Source organism: Sprattus sprattus, assembly GCF_963457725.1.
Source record: "Sprattus sprattus genome assembly, chromosome: 1".
NCBI lineage: Eukaryota > Metazoa > Chordata > Actinopteri > Clupeiformes > Clupeidae > Sprattus > Sprattus sprattus.
Window position 1 is genome coordinate 71,867,846 of NC_137920.1, and position 22,659 is coordinate 71,890,504.

At 44.0% G+C, this 22,659-nt stretch overlaps 2 protein-coding genes across 2 annotated transcripts in view; both read left to right on the forward strand.

Moving 5' to 3' along the window:
- The first annotated feature begins 3,376 nt into the window (after positions 1-3,376).
- Positions 3,377-10,455, forward strand: calm3b (calmodulin 3b (phosphorylase kinase, delta)). Its single transcript, XM_080836067.1, has 6 exons — positions 3,377-3,488; positions 5,049-5,079; positions 5,181-5,324; positions 6,635-6,741; positions 7,494-7,629; positions 8,575-10,455. Exons 1-6 carry the CDS (start codon positions 3,486-3,488, stop codon positions 8,601-8,603), a joined length of 450 nt encoding a protein of 149 aa, XP_080692193.1. The 5' UTR covers positions 3,377-3,485; the 3' UTR covers positions 8,604-10,455.
- Positions 10,456-12,511: 2,056 nt separating this feature from the next.
- The window catches only part of pcxa (pyruvate carboxylase a), a gene marked incomplete at its 3' end in the record, with an annotated part of 97,964 nt that continues 87,816 nt past the window's right edge, over positions 12,512-22,659 (forward strand). Inside the window, exon 1 of the mRNA XM_080846487.1 lies at positions 12,512-12,652. The remainder of the gene's footprint in view (positions 12,653-22,659) is intronic.

A 22,659-nucleotide genomic window follows, 5' to 3' on the forward strand; every position in this document is an offset into this window, starting at 1 on the left:
CCTTTACTGGCCTGGCTGTGTGGCATGGAGCATTGCCCTGCTGGAAAAAACACTTCTCAGAGTTGGGGAACATTGTCAGAGCAAAAGGAAGCATGTTTTTCTTCCAGGACAACGTTGTACTTTGCCTGGCTGAGGTTTGTAAAAGACCATAAGGATTGAAAAAGCGGACTGGAGGTTCTTCTAAGTTTGTCTTCTCTGATGAGTCCGATTTCACAGTAAGTGCAAGACTCTCTGGCTTGTAGGCCTCTCCAGGTCTCCGTCTAACCATCAGACGACCATGTGTTGGGCAAAGCTGAAAATTGGACTCATCAGAGAAGACGAACTAGAAGACCCTCCAGTCCGCTTTTTTCAATCCTTATGGTCTTTTACAAACCTCAGCCAGGCAAAGTACAACGTTGTCCCGGAAGAAAAACTTGCTTCCTTTAGCTCTGACAATGTTCCCCAACTCTGAGGAATGTTTTGTCCAGCAGGGCAATGCTCCAGGAAGATGGATGGTCACAAGCCATGAAAAGAAGCCGAGCTGCTTGAATTCTTGCGCCAGGAGTAGCATAAAGTCACCCAACGGCAATGTGAAAGACTGGTGGAGAGCATGCCAAGACACATGAAAGTTGTGATTTTAAATCAAGGTTATTCCACCAAATATTGATTTCTGAACTCTTCCTAAGTGTAAGCATTAGTATTGTGTAGTTTAAAAATGAATATGAGCTTGTTTTCTTTGCATTATTCGAGATCTGAAGACACTGCATCATTTTTGCTATTTTGACCAATTGTCATTTTTCTGCAAATAAATGATCTAAATGACAATATTTTTATTTGAAATTTGGTAGGAATGTTGCCAGTAGGTTATAGAATAAAGCTAAAATGTACATTTTACTTTAACACATACCAATAAATAGTAAAACCAGAGAAACTGATAATTTTGAAGTGGTCTCTTAATTTTTCCCGCGGCTGTATATACAAACATAACAATGACAAAATAAAAATAAAATACCAATATATACAGTACTGTGCAAAAGTTTTAGGCAGGTGTGAAAAAACGCTGTAAACTAAGAATGCTTTAAAAAATGGAAGTGTTAACAGTTTATTTTCATCAATTCTTCATTAATTAACAAAATGCAGTGAAGGAACAGCAGAAAATTCTAAATTAAATCAATATTTGGTGTGACCACCCTTTGCCTTCAAAATAGCATCAATTCTTCCAGATACACTTGCGCAGTTTTTGAAGGAACTCGGCTGGTAAATTGTTCCAAACATCTTGGAGAACTTACCACAGATCTTCTGTGGATGTAGGCTTCCTAAAATTCTTCTGTCTCTTCATGTAAACCCAGACAGACTCGATGATGTAGAGATCAGGGCTCTGTGGGGGTCATACCATCACTTGCAGGACTTTCTGTTCTTCTTTAAGCTGAAGATAGTTGTTATTGACATTGGCTGTATGTTTGGGGTTATGTTCCTGCTGCAGAATACATTTGTAGCCAATCATACGCCTCCCTGATGGTATTGCATGATGGATTAGTATCTGCCTGTATTTGTCAGCATTGAGGACACCATTCATCCTGACCAAATCTCCAACTCCACTTGCAGAAATGCAGCCCCAAACTGGAAAGGAACCTCTTCCATGCTTCCCTGTTGCCTGCAGGCACTCATTATTGTACCTCTCTCCAGCCCTTCGGCGAACAAACTGCCTCCTTCTACAGCCAAATATTTCTAATTTTGACTTATCAGTCCAGAGCACCTTCTGCCATGTTTCTGCACCCCAGTTTCTATGTTTTCGTGCTTAGTTCAGTCACTTGGCCTTGTTTCCTTGTCGGGGTAGAGCTTTTTGGCTGCAACTCTTCCATGAAGACCACTTCTGGCCAGACTTCCCCGGACAGTAAATGTCTGTACCTGGGTACCACTTGTTTCTGCCAGTTCTGAGCTGATGCCACTGCTTGAACTCTTCCGATTTCAAAGGTAAATAAGCTTGATGTGTTTTTCATCAGCTGCATTAAGTTTCCTTGGCTGACCACTGCGTTTACGATCCTCAACGTCTTCTTCAAAAGAGCTTGAACTGCACATTTTGAAACCCCTGTCTGCTTTGAAATCTTTGTCTGGGAGAGACCCTGCTGATGCAGTATAACTACGTTGTGTCTTGTTGCTGTGCTCAGTCTTACCATGTAAATGGATAAAAAATAAACATTTATTGTTTACATTTTTCAAAGCATTCTTAGTTTTTTCACACCTGCCTAAAACTTTTGCACAGTACTGTAAGTTCTAGTGACCCACTAATGCTCGCATTTTTGGTTATTTATTAACCATTTTTTAAGATTTATTTTAAAGCTGTTAAATGAGGTTGATTCTCTAATGTTCTGTGGGAGATGGTTCCATTCCTGGGCTGACCTAACTGAGAAAACCGACTGTCCAAATACACTTTTTTTTAAAGGAATATCACAGTCTCCTCTTGCTGCCCCTCGAGTAGCACTGGTTGCTGATGTTCTAAACTTGACTAGGCTGCATAGTGGTGGGGGGGCCAGGTTAAACCGGATTTTGAACATTAAACAGCAGTTCTTAAATTTGATCAGATTGTCCCAACTTAAAAGTCTGTATTTTTGGAGGACAGAACAGTGATGGTGTGAATTAGGTTTTTTATCAAGTATTTTGAGAGCCTGTTTGTAAAGAGACATGACTGGTTTAAGAGTAGTGGAGTTTGCAGTAGACCAGATGTCTCAAGGAGTTAATCTTTATATATATATATAATCTAAAAGGAGAAAGTAGTCTTACTTTAAGAAGATGGGTATTAGCTGTTAGATTGTGCAGTCAGCCCAAGGGTCAAAAAGCCTTGCATAGTCAGCATGAAAATTAAAATTACTGATTAAAATTAAAATTACTGGCGCTGATTAAAAACCTTGGTGTTATGTTGAGTTCATTAAATGCTCTGACATTACCACATAAATGACAAACGAACGGCATGGAATATCTTCACCATGGAACTGCAAAGTGCTACTGTTCCTTTAAGATCTCCCTCTCAAAAAGGACTCCCTGACGCATTGCAGGTGGCCGACAACCAATCGAATCTCGTTCATGTGGTCACATGGTAAGCGGAATCTGAATCTGTCAAGCTATAAACCGCCCAACTGGTTCATTCAAACTTGTAAGTAAGTGTTTCATTGAAACAAAGTAAGAAAATACCATGTTGTTTTATGTTACTATTTGTTCAAGTAAAAAATATTTGATATTTACTCAAAGCTGTATTAGAATGATAAACAAACCTTGTCCATTTTACCTCTTCTATGTCTGGTCTTGGCGCAGGGACACCGTTGTGACAGCCAGGTTGTCAAGGAGTGCGACGTCGCGCTTGAAACCCAACCACCATCGCGGAGGGATACATCAACGGAGACGCAAGGCATCAGTAGGCGCCAGGCAGTCGTTGCTTTCTACGGAGGTTGATCAGCACTCAAACAATTCAATTTTAAAACAAGCTACCTAGAAAGCACACACATCTTACAATGGTAAGTAAACGTTTGCTGTTGTAAAGTGAAATCGATCGCTATGAAGTCGAACGATGTTGATAAGGTATTAGGTCTCATTCAGAGTTGTCATTTTGAGACGCTGATATTAATGTAAGCTATCACAGTTAGCCAGCTAGCGATATCGTGCTAAATATAAATATAGCTAATACTCTTAACATCGCCAAATTGCTTTACATTACAAACGTTCCAAATGTACTTGTACACAGTGTCATCGTACACTGTTAACATTAGCGTAGGCTTTAGCGTTATATGTGGTATTTTTATCAGCAGGGAAAACCAATGCATCCATTTAGCGTGTGATGTCGCTAGCTAGCCTGCTAGGGATGGGTACGCTTGTAAAAATAGACACCCTCTCAAGCAGTGTAGCTAGGTATCTAGCTAGCCAACTTAGCTTTCCGTTCAGCATTGGGCGCACCCAGGTATTATTAACGCACACGTTATCTAGGTAAACAATTGGGTAAACACGTTTTTTTACGATGAGGAGAAAGTGAATTAACTTAAAGATGGGAATGTGCGTGTACTCGTGGACTATAACGCCAGGTTACTCTGGATTTAACGTTGTAGTTAGCTGGGCATTACATTCATTAAGTTACCTTGTTAGAACCATGTTTGCTGTTGAACACACCTGTCAGTGTGATAAGTAACTCTGTCGCTTTTTTGAGACACTGAAAGTTATACTGCACCCGTTATAAGACCAGTCTAGAGAGAATCTGGATTGATGGATTAGGTTTATGTTATTATTTAGTGATCGAGGTATCCAGTCGTGTCAAGGAAGCCTCTTTGCCAACGAAATTAATTTAGCTAGCACTGGCATTTTTGCATTGGTGGTGAACAATTTGCTTAATGTTCTGTAAACCAACCGCTATTGTCAGGTTTGTTATAATTAACAAGCGGTAGAAACACTAAGTAGCAATCCTGGCAATTGGTTGTTGGTAGCATTCAGCCGGCGGTGAAGTTGTATGTCGATGAACTTCTGCGCCATAAAGAAACAGTAAGTTACCTCTTGTCCAATAGAAGTGATTGTAAGTTATATTGCTACTGCCGGCTTCTCCCCTAACCTGTTCAGCATCTCAGTAGGGGACTTTCCTAACCATGTTATGAGCTAGCTGTAATGCAGTGGGCACGTTTCTAGGGCGCTTTCACTTACTGGTCCAGTATTGCGGCAAATGTGGTGCAAGGCGGACTAATTTTAGACTTCGCGTCAATGATCGAATCCTAAAACGCAACGAGTATTTGAACAATCATGCCTTGCCAGTAAACTAAAATCAAGTAAGATGTGACATTTGATGGCTATTTCCTGAAATCCCTCATACGTTATCGGCCATGCCAATTTACCGCTTCTGAGGTGTTGCTTAGATGCGTCATTCTTTACAGGTGTTGCAAGGGCAAGGTTATATTAACTCGTAACACTCGTTTAAATTAATTGATTGATATGAGCTTAATTTCAAGTTAATTTTCCAGCATTGGTAAACAGTGACTAATGCTCATTGGTCAGCAGTTGACTTTGGCTAATTCACTGGTTTGGACTTCTTTTTACAGGCAGATCAGTTGACAGAAGAGCAGATTGCTGGTAAGTAGACAGACTTGAGATGTCTGTTACCATTGTCCACCAGTCTTAAACCCCTATCTGTACTAAAAGAGGTTGTATTGTTTTTTTTTTTTATCTGTCAGAGTTCAAGGAGGCATTCTCTCTTTTCGATAAGGATGGTGACGGCACCATCACCACCAAAGAGCTGGGCACAGTCATGCGCTCACTGGGGCAGAACCCCACTGAGGCTGAGCTGCAGGACATGATCAACGAGGTGGATGCTGACGGTGAGCATGGGACACACACACACACACACACACAGTGTTGCAAATCGTCTCCTTCCAGCAGCCACAAGTGGCTTCTAAATTCTACTAGCCACTCATATTTTTACCAGCTGTGGAACCAGCATATGAATTTAATATGTATTCACTTATGGTTATCCATTTTTATTTACCTCTGTTCCTCTCTCTCTCACACACACACACACACACACACACACACACTCTTCAAATGCACAGAAACCAAATGGGCACAATGTGGTGTGGATACTTCTGAAGAGAATATTCAGCTTCTCTTGTTGGGCTGTTTTCAGGCTTGAGAGTGTCCCCTCAATGCATCCGTTTTCTGCATTCCTAGTCTGATGCAGATCACCTCCTCGTGGTCCTTTATGGCCTCGGATTAAAATCATGTTTGCACCCACAATAAATCTGTTTGTCTTGCTGCTGGCCAAAGTGTTTTGCTGCTAGTGAGGGATAATAGTTTTCGATGAAAGTAGCCACGCAACTTCCCACGGCTGACTTTTCTCCACTTCTAATTGAAAAATCACCTTTTAACGTTTCGTTTGTCAACTCGAGATATCTCGACTTTACACTCGCAACTCGTCGTTAAAATAGTCAAGAAGGGTCTGACTGCAGAGCTGCAGCTTAAGACCAGCAGTTTCAGACCAGTGGCGTTGAGTTGGTCCATGATTCTGAACTAAACACTAAACTAAAATTTTCGTTTTATATCACATTTCATTTAGAAATGATGGGAAAATAATGTAGTCTTGGAATTATATAAGCCACATTCAAACTTCAGGATAAACTTCACTGCTGCCCAAAGCGCATGTGTGCAATGCAACTGGTCTGAAACTGTAGAGTGGTAGACCCACAGTGTAGCAGTTTCAGACCCTCAGACAGATATCATTTGAACAGTCAAATTAGGCTACTTGGAGGCTACCCAACTTTGTGAATGAATGAATGATTGACTGATAAGGAAGCGCTCTCCGGCTTTGAATTTCACGTCCAATTAAATCGCAGTCAGTGCCCTAAGCTTACTCTGATTGGTAGACATGCAGGAGGAAACATAGATAACTTTGACCTGACAGCAGCCGCATACGCTAATAAGTGAATACTCTATTTAGGCAGACAGCTCAACGAAACGAGTTGTTCACAGAAAGATTCAATCACGTCAGTTGTTTGTTAATTGCCCCGTTGTTTATTTACTTTTTAACAACCATAATGCAATGAGACATGCTCTGAACTGCTGTGACATGCTGAGACATCCTTCCCTTTCTAACCTTTGACCTGTGTTTTGGACACGCCACCCGGACCATCAGGGAACGGCACCATTGACTTCCCAGAGTTCCTCACCATGATGGCGAGGAAGATGAAGGACACAGACAGTGAGGAAGAGATCAGGGAAGCCTTCCGCGTGTTCGACAAGGTACAGCACCGCCAGCACTGCTCAGGGTGCCGTGCCGTAAAAAATGCGTTAAACACCTGCTAAGTTTTCACGTCCCAAAATAGCTGTAAAAGAAATATGAATCATTCAGTGTTTGCTCTTCTGATTCCTAACAGAGCTGGTAAGTTGCTAATGAGCTGAGGACATACTGTGATACACGCTGAACACAAATATAGACTCTAACACGTCTAGTTTTGGTCCCATGTTACAAACTTAACTAACTCGATGCTCACAGTGAGCTGATTTCTCTTGATATACTTGAGCAAATTGGCATCTGTAGCCATAGTCATGTATTGTCCCGTTCATTGCCAATAATGACACTAGTGTGTTTTACAATTAGCTAAGCTGATTGCAGTCGGTGGGTGGCATAGTCATGTATTGTCCCGTTCTTTGCAGTTCACTGACTGATTTCTTGTGAACTATAACTCGGTGAAATGCTTAAAATGTGTTTATGTATATATTTTTTTTGTTCAGTATAGTAATGGGAGCATTGGTGTCATTCAGCACCTTTTTGAGGGCGTCCGCACAAGACACTAGTGTGTTTTACAATTAGCTAAGCTGCTTGCAGTCGGTGGGTGGCATGATTGTTCCAGCTGACTTGTGTGTGTGTGTGTGTGTGTGTTTGTGTTTGTGTTTGTGTTTGTGTGTGTGTGTGTGTGTGTGTGTGTGTGTGTGTGTGTGTGTGTGTGTGTGTGTGTGTGTGTGTGTGTGTGTGTGTGTGTGTGTGACTGCAGGATGGTAACGGCTACATCAGCGCTGCAGAGCTGCGTCACGTCATGACCAACCTGGGAGAGAAGCTGACAGATGAGGAGGTGGATGAGATGATCCGGGAGGCCGACATCGACGGAGACGGACAGGTCAACTATGAAGGTGAGCAGCCCTAATATCGCTGACCTATGATGACCTCCACAGCTCCAGCTCCCGCTGTGGAGAGCGTAGGGTTACTGTGAAGACCTCTACACAACAACCACAGATGAAATGCGTGATTGTCCTAGTCATGGCATGGTTTATGGAGAAATACCCCAAAATCCTGAGTGTTGGTCTAATCTGATGTGTACACAGCTTGGTCTTTGTTTAGCGAGTTTATGGCTGGAGACAACGACTACTCTTGTTCCTCTGATAATGGTAGTTGCCGGGCATAACAACAGTGGTAGGGCTCTTTTCCAGGCAAAGCCCCTCCCCGCTCCACACTGCACTGTCATTCCTACGTGTTCTATGCCTATGTGTATCCTCAGTGATGGTCCTCACTCCTGCCCCGATAGCTATAAAATCTATTTAATAAATCTATGTTGGTGTAAGATGTTTTTGAATTGTGTACATCTCTGAGATACTCATGAGATACTTGTGGTCCTGTCATTCAGGGCGGTGTATTGCTGAAGAGCTGTTCTGTGGGTTTGTGTGCGAGAGTGCGACCCTGAGTGTTATCCCTGCAGCATCACACGTCTCAAATTTTTCACTCAGGCCATTTGCATGTGCTTAAGTGGAGCTCAGTGGTTTGGGCACTGTTCAACAAACACTTGGTGTGTGTTCACTTTGTTACGTGTGCCTCCATTTAGGAGGAGGTTGTTGTTGTTGTTGTTGTTGTTGTTATTGTGCACCCAAGCTATACTGAACTGTGTCCAAACTAACCCATAATGACACAATCCTTCGTGATTATCTTTCAGGTAAATTGATTTTGTTTTTAAAATGAATCACCTTGTATTTATGTTGATTAGAAAGGGCATTAAATGTTATTGAGTGAACCAGGATTGTGGTGTGTGTGTGTGTGGTGTGGTGTGTGATTGTTCACATAGTTCTGCTCTTGTTTGATTTCAGAGTTTGTCCAGATGATGACGGCGAAATAGATGGAAGAGCCCAAAGGACCGAACCAGACCAAACAGTGGGCCCCAAACCTCCACTGACTCCATCCTCTCCGTCTCCAGCCCATGTCCTCCACCTGTGTCTCTCTCTCTCTCTCTCTCCAGCACACCTTCATTTGGAGTGCCCCATCCTTCTGTCCTCTACCTGTCTCTCTCTCTCTCTCTCTCCAGCACACCTTCATTCGGAGTGCCCCATCCTTCTGTCCTCTACCTGTCTCTCTCTCTCTCTCTCTCTCCAGCGCACCTTCGTTTGGAGCGCCCCATTCTTATGTTTACCTGCTTGACATTTGGTTGCTCATCTAGTTACAACTACAGTACCCATAACCACCCACTTCTTTTACCCGATGCCACTGAGCGTGCTCCGACACTTTGGGGTATCCGGCCTGGATCGGGTGTGGGACCGAATGGGTCAGCCTGTTATGTTCTGGATTACTTTCAATCCATTTTAACCCAAATTACTTTCAATATTTAAATAAATTAAAAATAAATCTATTCTCTCAGTTTGAAACATTTCCTGGATAGAGAAATAGTACACGTGCAATGATCAAACCTGAAATATTTATATATAAATCTATACGCGTATATATAGTGGAGGTGTTTAGGTAACAATACTAACAATATTTTTCAAGTGTGACATACATGGACAAGAGCAATGCATGCTGTCTTTCTTTTCTCTTGTTTTTTTTTCTTCCTTTGAGCATGTTTCTGTGCTTTTCTGCCTGCCTGTGATATTCCTCCCCCTCTCTCTCTCCCTCTCTCTCCCTCCCTCTCATCTTTTGACCATGGTATGTTGCCGCACAGTTCTGTCCCAAACGGTTCCGACTCATATAAAAGGGCAAGGTAAAGTTTACAGTTGACTGCCCTCTCTCATCTTTTAGTGTTGCACTCGGATATCTCGCCAATCCAACAGATTACCTAGCAGCCCAAAGCATCACTGGCTGTGTACAGCCAACCAGCCTACAACTCTCTCCACTCTGCCAACCCCGGCGTAGCGATGCATCTCTGCATGGTGTAACAGACCATGAGCCATGAACTCTCTGGCTGAAGCAGCTCAGTCCCGCGGTCAGGCAGCCGGCAGCTCTCCTCTCCTCTCCTCTCCCATCTGTAGTTTAGCGTTGCATCCTTGAGTCCAGCTGACCAGAGTCCTCTTCTCTCCTCTCCTCTCCCATCTGTAGTTTAGCGTTGCATCCTTGTGTCCAGCTGACCAGAGTCCTCCTCTCCTCTCCTCTCCCATCTGTAGTTTAGCGTTGCATCCTTGAGTCCAGCTGACCAGAGTCCTCTTCTCTCCTCTCCTCTCCCATCTGTAGTTTAGCGTTGCATCCTTGAGTCCAGCTGACCAGAGTCCTCCTCTTCTCTCCTCTCCTCTCCTCTCCCATCTGTAGTTTAGCGTTGCATCCTTGTGTCCAGCTGAGCAGAGTCCTCCTCTTCTCTCCTCTCCCATCTGTAGTTTAGCGTTGCATCCTTGAGTCCAGCTGAGCAGAGTCCTCCTCTCCTCTCCTCTCCCATCTGTAGTTTAGCGTTGCATCCTTGTGTCCAGCTGACCAGAGTCCTCCTCTTCTCTCCTCTCCCATCTGTAGTTTAGCGTTGCATCCTTGAGTCCAGCTGACCAGAGTCCTCCTCTCCTCTCCTCTCCTCTCCCATCTGTAGTTTAGCGTTGCATCCTTGAGTCCAGCTGACCAGAGTCCTCTTCTCTCCTCTCCTCTCCTATCTGTAGTTTAGCGTTGCATCCTTGTGTTCAGCTGAGCAGTGTCCTGCAGCAGCTCCGTCTCTGGCCCTCTCCCTGCAGCATCTCAGTGAGGCAGTACCCCAGCCTCTGCAGCCTGGGGGTGGGGGTGGGGACAGGGGGGCGTTGTAAGACGGGCACTGGTTCACCCTGTGAAGCTGCGTACTCGGGGTTCCGCCTCAGATCTGGTGTAGAACCGCTTCAAGGACGACCGCTGTCCGAGACGTAGCTCACTACCCGCGAGGAGTTGAGCTTCAGAGATGTTTTCCCTCATGCTGCATCTGTAGGGGCCAAGCGGCAGCCATAGCGATCGCCAGGCGTCTGCTGAACTGTTGCAGATGGTGCCCCCTAGAGGAGCAGTCCTGAATATGTGCTTTCCCTGCTGATGGGTCCCAGAGCCCACATACCGTCCTGGACAATCCAACTAAAATAAAAGAGTAGAAAGATAAAAGAAAAGTGAAAAAAATTGATCTCCATCCTTATGCGGAGAAATGATATTACCTGGCTAAATTCTTTGACCCACTGTTCTTGACATTGGGTGTTTTGAACCACTAATTGAAGTTTGAGGTGCGAAAACACAAAAGCAGTTTGCATTGTGCAGTCTTAAAAAAACCTAAACCTCCATCTGCGTATTTGGTGGGGGGGAATTCAGTCACATGTTTGAAACAGTGAAATGAATCTGACAGATAGTTAGAAGCTGAAATTACTCTGGCGGGTAGTTGGAAGCTGAAATTACTCTGGCGGGTAGTTGGAAGCTGAAATTACTCTGGCGGGTAGTTGGAAGCTGAAATTACTCTGGCGGGTAGTTGGAAGCTGAAATTACTCTGGCGGGTAGTTGGAAGCTGAAATTACTCTGGCGGGTAGTTAGAAGCTGAAATTACTCTGGCGGGTATTTAGAAGCTGTAAGTACTCTGGCGGGTAGTTGGAAGCTGAATCTCTGATGTGGAGCCTTGCTCAATGTTGTTCAGGGCTGTTTTGTACGTCCCATTGTAAATCCTCTCTATCTCTCGACCCCCGCCCCCCCCCCCCCCCCCCCCCCCCCCTTTCCTGCTCTCCAGTAGCTCTTCTAGTGCTGTGACTCAGAAGTTTTTTTCTTTTGATGTTGTGTGAATGTTTTTACTTCTCTATGTCGTTCATGGTGTTCGTCTCAGATTTTATACAGGAGCTGTTAAGCCAGTTTGCCGTCCTGTCCTGTCTCAGAGAGGGTTTGCATTCCATTGCAGAAGTCATGTTGGTTTCTTGCTAAATAAACTCTTGGACCAGTGTTTCTAAATAAAGACTCTTGGCTCATTTTTTTTCTCAACCAAGTGATTCAAAGAAAGACACACCAAGCCAGAAAATGTTGAGGCTGATTTAGGTAGGTGATGATTCCTTAAGACTATTTCTGGGAGCTGAACTTTGAAAAATGTAAACCATCTCAGGTTTCACCCAGTGCTTTGGTTAGAAACCAGTGTTGATAAAGATTAAACGTAGATCATAACAATGGCACTATTATCATGCTACTCGTTTTTGATCCACAGCTCTTATTATGCGTAGGGCTCTGCTGGTTCAACCAATAGTAGTCACTTTACATGACGTGATCTAGTCAGGTTTCAGTGAGAATGGCTCCCTCTAGCGGGCTGTAAGAAAAAAATGTGTTCCTGTAATCGCCTCAGCAGCCAAAAGAGACGGATAACTCCTCGGCCAATCGTGTTGCATTGTTGTCTAACTTCCTTATTGCATCATCCAATCAGCAACATGTTCATGTTAAATATTCTGAGTGAAGGTTGATTATGCGAATAGCTTAATGGCAAGATCAAGCGTCACCAATCATATCCTCAGACTACGGGGCTGACACCGACCAATGGATAATGTATTTCTGAGTGGGAGGATTATTGCACTACAAATTCAGGCGTTACTCGGGAGGAGGGAGTTGCAAGAGCAGCCAATAACAAGTGATGCCACATTGAGCAAAGCGTCTGAAAAGGGTTTAAATGGTTCACTTGAAACTGTATGACTGCTCCTTTTGGCCAGGCAAGGTGCGGGACGTTATTAAGAGCGTTTGGAGTTAGCGCAGTTTATCTCGTGATTTCTCGCTATAACTATCCCTAAACATCATCACACGTCCTTTCTAGTTGAAATATACACATTCCCGTATGAAATAAAACTGATAGGGCCCAGTATAGCATCGCCGCACTCCTACACCTCCCAACGTCACCCATCCTCAGAGTTACGCACGGGGAGCCTTGAGCTTTTCCACTTCCAGCCTGACATTCCTTTGAGAAACTGGGTTGGATACTAAATCCTTAACTCGTTACTGAGAGGAGGAAAGGTGAGTATTCTGTCTTTGTGCCGTCAAATATGGAAAGAGCGTTGACATATCCAAGGTTGTCTGTTAGCGAGGCAGAATGTAATGCTAGCCTCGATTGTAGCTTCACCACCCAAATTGCAATGAATGATGCACAGAGCAAGTGTTTATAATTGTCGGATTAAGTTGGGTAGCTGGTTAGTCTTGAGCTACCTTTTTGAGGCAGACGGTTTCTGGCAAGTGCACAACCTGAGCGGATGTTGAAGTCGACTGACTAGAATACTAGCTCCTCCTATTCGAAAGAGTATTACAGATAGATAACTTAATTTTGAATAGAAAGTATCGGGGCCGTTGGCGTCATATGTAGCCTACACTTAGAACTAGAAATTGCTACCAACACGTCTCAAAATAATCAAAAGGGGAGATATCTACGTCTGTTTGCACTGTTTTTTGTGTGGTCACCTTGTTTGACGAATCGATTATGTCAACTCTAGCTGGGTTTTCATCCAACTTTTAAATGCAAATGTTGACCATTCGAGTATGATATCATGAACGGAGACGCTTGAAATTAACATAAAATCATTTAAAACGAATAAGAAATCGATTCGCTACAGGGGGCGGATTAACTCCGCTTCCCATATGGTATTGTGACAAAATGATGTACACTTGTTTATTCGCATCAAATCGCATTTGTTGTGATTGTATTCCGTGCTCCTTTAAAGTTGCTCTGACAACCTCAAGTTCTGAACTTAAAGCCGTTCACAACTTTTCCCTTGATCAGGAGAGTGTCCATTTTTATTTGGCACATTACTGCGGAAGGTCATACATTTTCATCAATGAGCTTTAAAATATGCAATTACTTGGATGGAAATCCAGTTTCTGACGCTATGAATGAATTTTCTAGCCACGCACACAGCGCAGGATAGCCCCTGCTGCAGACCTAGCGTTAACGCGTTAATTTTCCTTCTCTGCAGTGCTAACAAGTTAACCAACTCGGTCTATTTATTCAGCGGAGGCTAAACCCCAAAACACAACAGGGGTTATGTTGGAGACGTTAAATCCTACATTTACAACAAGTGTGTAATTCTAATGGCATGATGGAAAAACACTGTCACGTGCCGTTCTGCTACTATTTTTACAGATTGAGGCAATTTAGTGTTTGTTTACATTCGTGGTCATGTCAAATGCACCAAACGCCTACAAATGCTGGCTATGCACGTAAATGCACTGGAATGTCTGTTCTTTCCCCATTACATAATCTCTATAGGCTTAGAGGAGGCCCAACTTTCATCTATTAAGCTGAATTTGAGTCAAACTTGAACAAACAAAGGCTGTCAATAAAGTGACATGCCCCCCAACAGTCTTTACTAGGTCAGAGCTCACATAGTTATGGCCTCATTCTGCGGGCATAAAATATGGAATTTGTTTTATGCCCGCCACACTTGTGGCTTCTGGTTTGGTTTTGTTGATGTTGCTGTTGATGCATGCTGCAAGTACTGTATGTGAGGGGTTTGTAGCAAAGTTATGTTGATACCAGCAGATCTCTACATGTTTACCCAACACAAGTTTGCTACATGTGCCTGTGCTGTGGCTCACTGTGTGTGTGTGAGTGTCACATGGGCTTGCCTGGCTCTCCCTCCCTCACTCGATCAGAACAGGTACTCAACTGGTAAGACAAGGACTGAATCTGAAGCAGGTGTCATCTGATATGGGCACTGGTGCCAAAAGTCCATTCATGACATTCAGTGTTCCACCCTTTACCCCCCCCCCCTCCTTCTTTCTTTCATTCTCTCTCTCTCTCTCTCTCTCTCTCTCTCTCTCTCTCTCTCTCTCTCTCTCTCTCTCTCTCTCTCTCTCTCTCTCTCTTTCTCTCTTTCTCTCTCTCTCTCTCATTTTCTCTTTATTGGCACTAACATTGTTGTAAATCATTGTTGATCTGTCTGTCTTTCTCTCCTTGCTCTCCTGGTATGATACATTTCTATTGCCCTAAAAAACAACTTGCTACATATTTTCATGTTATTGCAGCCTTCAGTGACTAGTGTGATTGTCCACTTAAGAAAATTAATCTTGCTTGGTTAGCTCAGCGCCAAGTAAACACTGCTGTTATGTGGTTTGATCTTGTTCGCTATTTCCTAACATTGAGGGAGGTAATTTTGTAGATTTGCACCAACATGTTTCTCCTGTGAGAACGGCTTTGTTATCCTCTGTAGTATTAGCTCTTCCCTGTGATTCACTCGTGTGTGTGTGTGTGTGTGTGTGTGTGTGTGTGTGTGTGTGTGTGAACATTCTCAGCAGTATTAATACAGAAACACAGCAGAAAATAAAGGCGTGCAAAAATAGAAACAAGAGTGGGCTGCTCAGTCCAGTCAGAAAAAGTTAAACAAGGTCATCGAGTTTCTCAGGAATCTGGAGCAACAAAATACCTGTTTCCGTTTCTCTCTCCCTCTCTTTCTCTTTCTCTCCCTCTCTGTGTTTAGTGGGGGAAGCCACACTGACAATGCCTTGGGAGCGAAAGCTGCCATTAGCATTGTAGTGTTGTGTTTGTCCAAGATTGTATATGAATGATGGGGACATAATTTAATCTGTGGGAAATAATCTAAATGACCGGGCTTTAATCTAATCTGTGCGGAATGAATTTAAGCCCAGAGTATTCACTTGTTCCCTCTCTGCAGCTGTACAGCGACAGCCCTGCGTGTCCTCCTGCAGCCCTGTGGCTTGGTTGGCACACGTTATGAAGCATGACAGCTGCAGGTCTCTGCAGCTGGACTCCTAGGAACGTGAGCCTTTTAGTGGAGTCAGGCTCTCAGCACTGTGACATACTGGGTAACTGGGTTCGATTACAGGAGTTGCCAAATGCACCCCTCTGCCTCGGGCTGACCCGCCGGGGGTAACCGGGAATGCCCCTCCCTTTGGTCGTGTGGTAGTTCAGCCTGGGATTGATTGATTGCTGCTGGCACTTTGAGGAATGGAGCTGTGGTTGCCAACTCTCACATTTTTGGCGTGACGCGCACACTTTTATGTGCTGTCTCACGCTAGCGTGGAACGAAAAGACGGTTCACTTCAACGCATCTCACACCAAAAAAACACACCTGTTTTCGCCAGTCTTTGTTAATCACACCGATTCTCACGACTTCAAGTCAGACTTGAAAGTTGGTCACTCTGTGGGTCACTTGGTCTTTCAGGCCCAGTACACGTTGGGGGTAGAATGGGGCTAGCCTACCCAGCGCCCTTTGTGGGATATACTTCAGTTTCCGAGTGTAGATCCAGCGGTTTCATCAGGCTCTTCAGGAGCATGTGAGAAGGAGTATGGAGAGGAGTCGCAGTGCTGGGTTGGCTGTCTGTGACGTTCAGTAACTAGAACTGGCTTAAAACCTGAGGGAGGTTTTTTTTTGCCGTAAGAGGCAGGGCTCGGTAACACAAGGCTGTAACTGATGCAGAGTACATTTCCTGGTAATGTTGGGCTCTAACTTGGCTAACACCGATCGATTAATAATACCATGAAAACGTTTAACTCTTTAAGGTTGGTCTTCAGAAGCATAATTCTCAAGCAAGGCTAAAACCTGACCGTGAATGGATCTGTGAATTAGTGGACGCACCCCATTAGACTATTATTAGGTCTTAGACCTGCAGGTCCGTGCTCTGGTCTGTGGCCCTGTGGGCGGTGCCCCGGTGCACCTGTGCACACTCAGCATACGGCCCAAACTGAAAGTGTGACATTCAGTATCTGACCCCGCTGACCCCGCTGCTCTGAAAAGGTGGAAGTTCATTCAGAGTGGTGTTGCATCACATTTCCTCTTCAGGCTAAGGCTAGTGCATCAGGCTAATGCAAGTGTACGAGTCATTTGATGGGTAGTGCACTTTAAGTTCATCTGAACTTTCATTGTAGTCATAAAAAGGGAATAGTTGACTTATTCCTCAGGTCTTCTTTCTTCCTTATCTCGCTTTTAAAAAAAATCTTGTAATTGGAATAGCTGCCTGTAGGTTTTCTACCAGATTAAACCGGTTTGATCAAGCTCAGCTGTGTACTAGCTTGAAAAAGCAAAACAGCTGTGGAGACTGTAGCAAACCTGACAGATATACACTGGATCCAACCTGGTTCTGGGCCTGTGTGAAGGCTGACCGGTATACACTGGATCCAACCTGGCTCTGGGCCCGCCTGTGTGAAGGCTGACCGGCTCTGTCAGTAGTGGGAGGCACTCCTGTAATGACACACATCTGTCTTGAGTCAAGCCTCAGGGGAATTCCAAAGGTTGATTTATTTTACTTCCTGCTTGTATTCCTCCCCAAGATGAGTGTCCAACCCATCCACAGGTCCTGATTGGCTCAAACCAGGAAGAAGGCACTGACATGTGACCGTGCTCCCTTTCCCCAAAATGCAATGAAATGCTTTTTTTTTTCTAGGCTAAATAGTGAAACGTGGTGTGATTTTTGTATTTCTTTTACAGACTATTTTAAACGCATTACTCAGAGATGTGGAGGAATATATACATATATGCCAAGTGCCTTGATTTCAGGTGAATCGGTCCTGATATGCGTCTGTAAGCATGGACGTAAAGAGGGGCCAGTGACTCATATTTTTGGCCTGTTATCTGACACAGGTTTGGAGAACACGCTGATGCGAGGGCAGACAGCAGTTGTGGATGAACAGCTGGGTTTGTCAGTCACTGTGGGCTCGTCATTGGTTAAAGTACTAGTCATTAGGCCAGTCTATTCCCTCTGTGCAGCCCAGCTGTTTGAGTGTGTATTGCAGTTCAGATAAAACAGAGACAGTTGCTGCATGGAACATGACACTCACAGACACCAAACTGCAACTGGGGACAGGAAAGAAGGAATAATACAAAAAAGCAACAAAAGTTTTTTTTTATAAATTTGCAATAATGTTTGTGCTGAATTGCAGTTGTATTTTGCATTCAGAATGGTTGGAATATTGCTCAAGTTACCTGAAGGTGGCTCTACATAAATAAAATATTCTGCTCTAAATTATTTAGGGTGGGCAAGATGCAGTTTTAGTCTGAGTCCACCCCAGCAAAACGTCTGGCTCCAATGTCTCAACAGCCATGTGACCAGCTGCAGTAGATCAGACTTCAAGAGCAGGAATGTGACCAGTGTCTGTGTGACCAATGTGACAAGTGGTCCACACACACTCTCAATAAGCTAGTCGTCCACACACACTCTCAACAAGCTAGTCGTCCACACACTCTCAACAGGCCTGTCGACCACACACACATTTTAGCGGCTTTCTACGTACACTTTGAACACACACTCTTAACAGTCTACTCGTCCATACGCACTCTTAGCTAGTTGTCCACACACTCTCAGCTACTCATTCACACACACACTTTCAACAGGCTCGTCGTCCACACACACTTTGTGCAGTCTAGTGGTTCACACATACTCTCAACAGTCTAATTGTCCGCACGCACTCTTGACAGGCTGCTTGTCAACACACACTTACAGCATGCTTGTTGTTAACGCACACTTCTAGCACTCTTGTTGTTAACACACACTTCTAGCACTCTTGTTGTTAACACACACTTACAGCAGTCTTGTTGTTAACACACACTTCTAGCAGGCTTGTTTTTAACACACACTTACAGCACTCTTGTTGTTAACGCACACTTCTAGCACTCTTGTTGTTAACACACACTTACAGCAGTCTTGTTGTTAACACACACTTCTAGCAGGCTTGTTGTTAACACACACTTACAGCACTCTTGTTGTTAACGCACACTTCTAGCACTCTTGTTGTTAACACACACTTACAGCAGTCTTGTTGTTAACACACACTTACAGCAGGCTAGTCATAAGTACACGCTGTCAGCTGCATGTCCACACACACTTTCAGCGGGCTGGTGTTCCTAGCACATTTGCAGCAGTCTAGTCGTTCACTCATACTCGCAACAGTCTAATAGTCCACACACACTCTCAACAAGTGGCTCGTCCACACACTCTCTTGTCAGACTAGTCGCCCACACACACTCTCTGCAGTGTGTGTGTGTGTGTGTGTGTGTGTGTGTGTGTGTGTGTTTCTGATTACAGCTTTGGAGTGTTTACTGCACCCTGCCATCACAGGCTTTCCCCAAATCACTCTTCTCCTCTGCCCTTTCTTCTTTCTCTCCTCTGTCCTTCTCTATTCCTTTTCTTCTCTCTTCTTTCTCTCCTCCGTCCTGCTCTATTCCTCTTCTCCTCTGCCCTTTTTCCTTTTTCCTCTGTCCTTCTCTATCCATCTCCATCTTTCTTTCTTTCTCTCTTCTGTCCTTCTCTTTTCCTCTGCTTCTCTTTTAAATGCTTAATTAATGCCTTCACTTCTTTTCTCTTGTGATTCTCTTCCCCTCCTCTGCCACTCGTGTTATTTATCCCTCAAAAGTTAGCCTCACTTTTTTCTCTCTCACCCCCCCTTCTCTCCCTCTCTCATCCCCCTTCTTCCTCTCCCTCTCCCTCACCCACCCTGTCTCTCTCGATCTCTCCCCCTCCTTTCTTCTCTCCCTCAGTCTTCCCCTCTTCTCTTCTCCTCTTACTCTAATTCAGAGTTTCTCATTCAGATCTCATCCAGGGCTTTATCCACATTAACAAGTGATGCATTGTTTTGCCGAAGCATTCACAGGAACAGTAGCACATGAAGAAAGAAAAGCAAAAGGAAGAGGGGAAGAAAAAAACCCACACGAGCACACAGACATATGGGGCTGTGTGTGAAATGTGTCTCACTCACACTCCTCAGGTCTCTGTGCTTGTTCACTTGAGTCACTGGAGCCGGACAGTCAGCCTTTTGTCAGGCAGCAACGCGATCCTACCTTTTATTGTCCGAAAAGACAGACTTTATTTGCCCTTAGCGTGGCAACTGAGAAGCCTCTGGAATAAGAACTCTGCATGCTTGTTGGAAATACTGACTGACCTCTGCCACACTTGCAGGAAGGGGAAGAAATGTTCTATAATCTGGTCAACTATTGTGGAGATGTGGTGATTTCAACTAATCTTTTGAAATGGAAATGTAGGCTGTTTACTTAAACATGTGTCTATGTGATGGAGCCGTTTCAGTTTGTTTCACCCCCTCCCAAAACCTTTTCTTCCACGCCGTCCTTGACCATAACTCGACCGCCACCAGACTTTGGACACAGATTTCATTCACTGACGCCACACACGCGCACACACACACTCTTGTGCAACTGTTTGGCTTTGATCTGTGTTTGATGTTTGACATACAGACCGATAGGGCTTTGGATATACACACAAAGGTCTTTGGGTGAGTGCAGGCGTCCAGTTACTGGTCAACTAGGGTGGCTTCAGCGTCACCCTCAGTGGAGCACCTACTTGGTCTGACCTAAAAGTGACCTGTTTTCAGTGTGTATAAAATAACCCTAGCCTTATATACATATAAGTATATAGTAACCCTAACCTTATATACATATAGGTATAAAGTAACCCTAACCTGATATACATATAGGTATAAAGTAACCCTAACTTTATATACAAATAGATGTAAAGTAACCCTAACCTAATAAACATATAGGTTTAAAGTAGGCTAACCCTAACCTGATATACATATAGGTATATAGTAACCCTAACCTTATATACAAATAGGTATAAAGTAACCCTAACCTGATATACATATAGGTTTAAAGTAGGCTAACCCTAACCTGATATACATATAAGTATATAGTAACCCTAACCTTATATACATATAGGTATAAAGTAACCCTAACCTGATATACATATAGGTATAAAGTAACCCTAACCTTATATATACAAATAGATGTAAAGTAACCCTAACCTAATAAACATATAGGTTTAAAGTAGGCTGACCCTAACCTGATATACATATAGGTATATAGTAACCCTATCCCTATATACATATAGTCTAAGCTTCTAATGCAGCCTGTATTCAGTCTCTATAGTAACCCTATCCCTATAAACATATAGTCTGAGCTTCTATGGCAGCCTGTATTCGGTGTACAGTCGTGGCCAAAAGTTTTGAGAATGACACATATAGATTTTCACAAAGTTTGCTGCTTCAGTGTCTTTTGATATTTTTGACAGATGTTACTACGGAAGACTGAGGTATAATTACAAGCATTTAATAAGTATCAAAGGCTTTTATTGACGATTACATGAAGTGGATGCAAAGAGTCAATATGTGCAGTGTTGACCCTTCTTTTTCAAGACCTCTGCAATCCGCCCTGGCATGCTGTCAATTAACTTCTGGGCCATATCCTGACTGGCAGCCCGTTCTTGCATAATCAATGCTTGGAGTTTGTCAGAATATGTTGGTTTTTGTTTGTCCACCCGCCTCTTGAGGATTGACCACAAGTTCTCAATGGGATTAATCTCTGGGGAGTTTCCTGGCTATGGACCCAAATTATTGATGTTTTGTTCCCAGAGCCACTTAGTTTTCACTTTTGCCTTATGGCAAGGTGCTCCATCGTGCTGGAAAGGGCATTGTTCATCACCAAACTGTTCCTGGATGGTTGGGAGAAGTTGCTCTCGGAGGATGTGAGTGCTAGCCCATGTGGATAGCACTCACAGCCTCAGGCACTCCGACACACAGCCAGTCTGATCCTCAGGCACTCACAGACACACAGCCAGTCTGAGCTTACGACACACACACACACACACACACACACACACACACACACTGCAGGCTCACAGACAGACAGAGCTGCAGACCCTCAGGGAGATGGGCTGATTGTAACGGAGTGAGTCCTCCCTCCCTGTCAGGAGACTGCTGACCCTCTGGCCTAGTCACGGCAGGGATCAGGTGAAGGGCAGCATAGCCTCAGTCATGGCTGCTGTCTGGAGCTGCTTGTTAGGTGATTTAAATAGGGAATGATGGCAGACTACTGGAAGGGGTGCAAGTGGTGTGTGTGTTTGTTGGCATACGTGTGTGTGTGTGTGTTTGTCTCTGCAAACCTAAGTTGGCATGTCTTCAGTGTGTGTGAGGGTCCAGTGCAGTTCTGAGGAGCGCTGCAGACCACTGAGGGACTACAGGAAAGGCTCTGTAGGTCGATGTAGAGGAGGAAGCCATTTGGCATTGACTCTCCTTCATGCCTGTTAGTTTGAACCTGTTTCAGAGTATGCTGTCTTTGGTCTTCCCATTTCAGTCCACACCCTGGTACCGTAGCATTCTTTACACAAACCTGGCCGGGGGTTGCAGATAAGAGGGAGTTATGAAGGAAGTCATGCAGGGCATTCAAATGAGACATAGTTTTCTCTTAGTAACACGTTGTGGTTGTTGTCCTGACCTGCAGTGAGTTTGTGTCGTAGTCTTGATTTAGTCTCGGCTCTCTTCTGGTGAAGTGACCTTTTCTCTTGGCTGCATCGGGGCTCTTGGCGTCACAGGGAGGCAGAGTAATACTTGTGTCAGGATCCAGCAGGCCTTGTTGTTCACTGCACAAGGTAACGTTTCTTTCTCGACCTCTCTCTCTCTTTCTTTCTTTCTCTCACTTTCTCAAACACACTTTTTTATCTTTCTCACACACACTTTTTTTTCTTTCTCTTTCTCACACACACTTTCTTTTGTCTTTCTCTCACACAAACACACACAGACTCTTTTTTTTTTTTCTTTCTCCATGAACTCAGTCTTTCTGTCCAGATGTGATCAAACGTTTCTAAAAGGAGGACTCCCCCTTTTAAAGACCGTAAAATGATTCAGGATGAATCTCTGCAGTGATATTTCTGCCCTCTGGACTGCTCCGTGTGTGTGATTGTGCTCTAGCAGTTATGAGGTTCCGTATTTCTAGTGTTGTTGGTGTTAGTGTTGATGACCGGTGTTCAGCAGTCTCTCCTGAAGTTCCCCAACAGTGAGGAGGGATTCAGCGGTCAGATGCTTCATCCACGTCCTCCACTGGATCTATAGCTGTCACTTTTGACTCGTGTGTGTGTGTGTGTGTGTGTGTGTGTGTGTGATATGGAAAGAGTGAGTGTTTGTGTGTGAGAGGGAGAGATGGAGATAGTGAAAGAGTGATTGAGTGTGAGTGTGTGTAAGGTAGAGCGATGGAGAGAATGGAATAGTGAGTGTGTGTGTGTGTGTGTGTGTG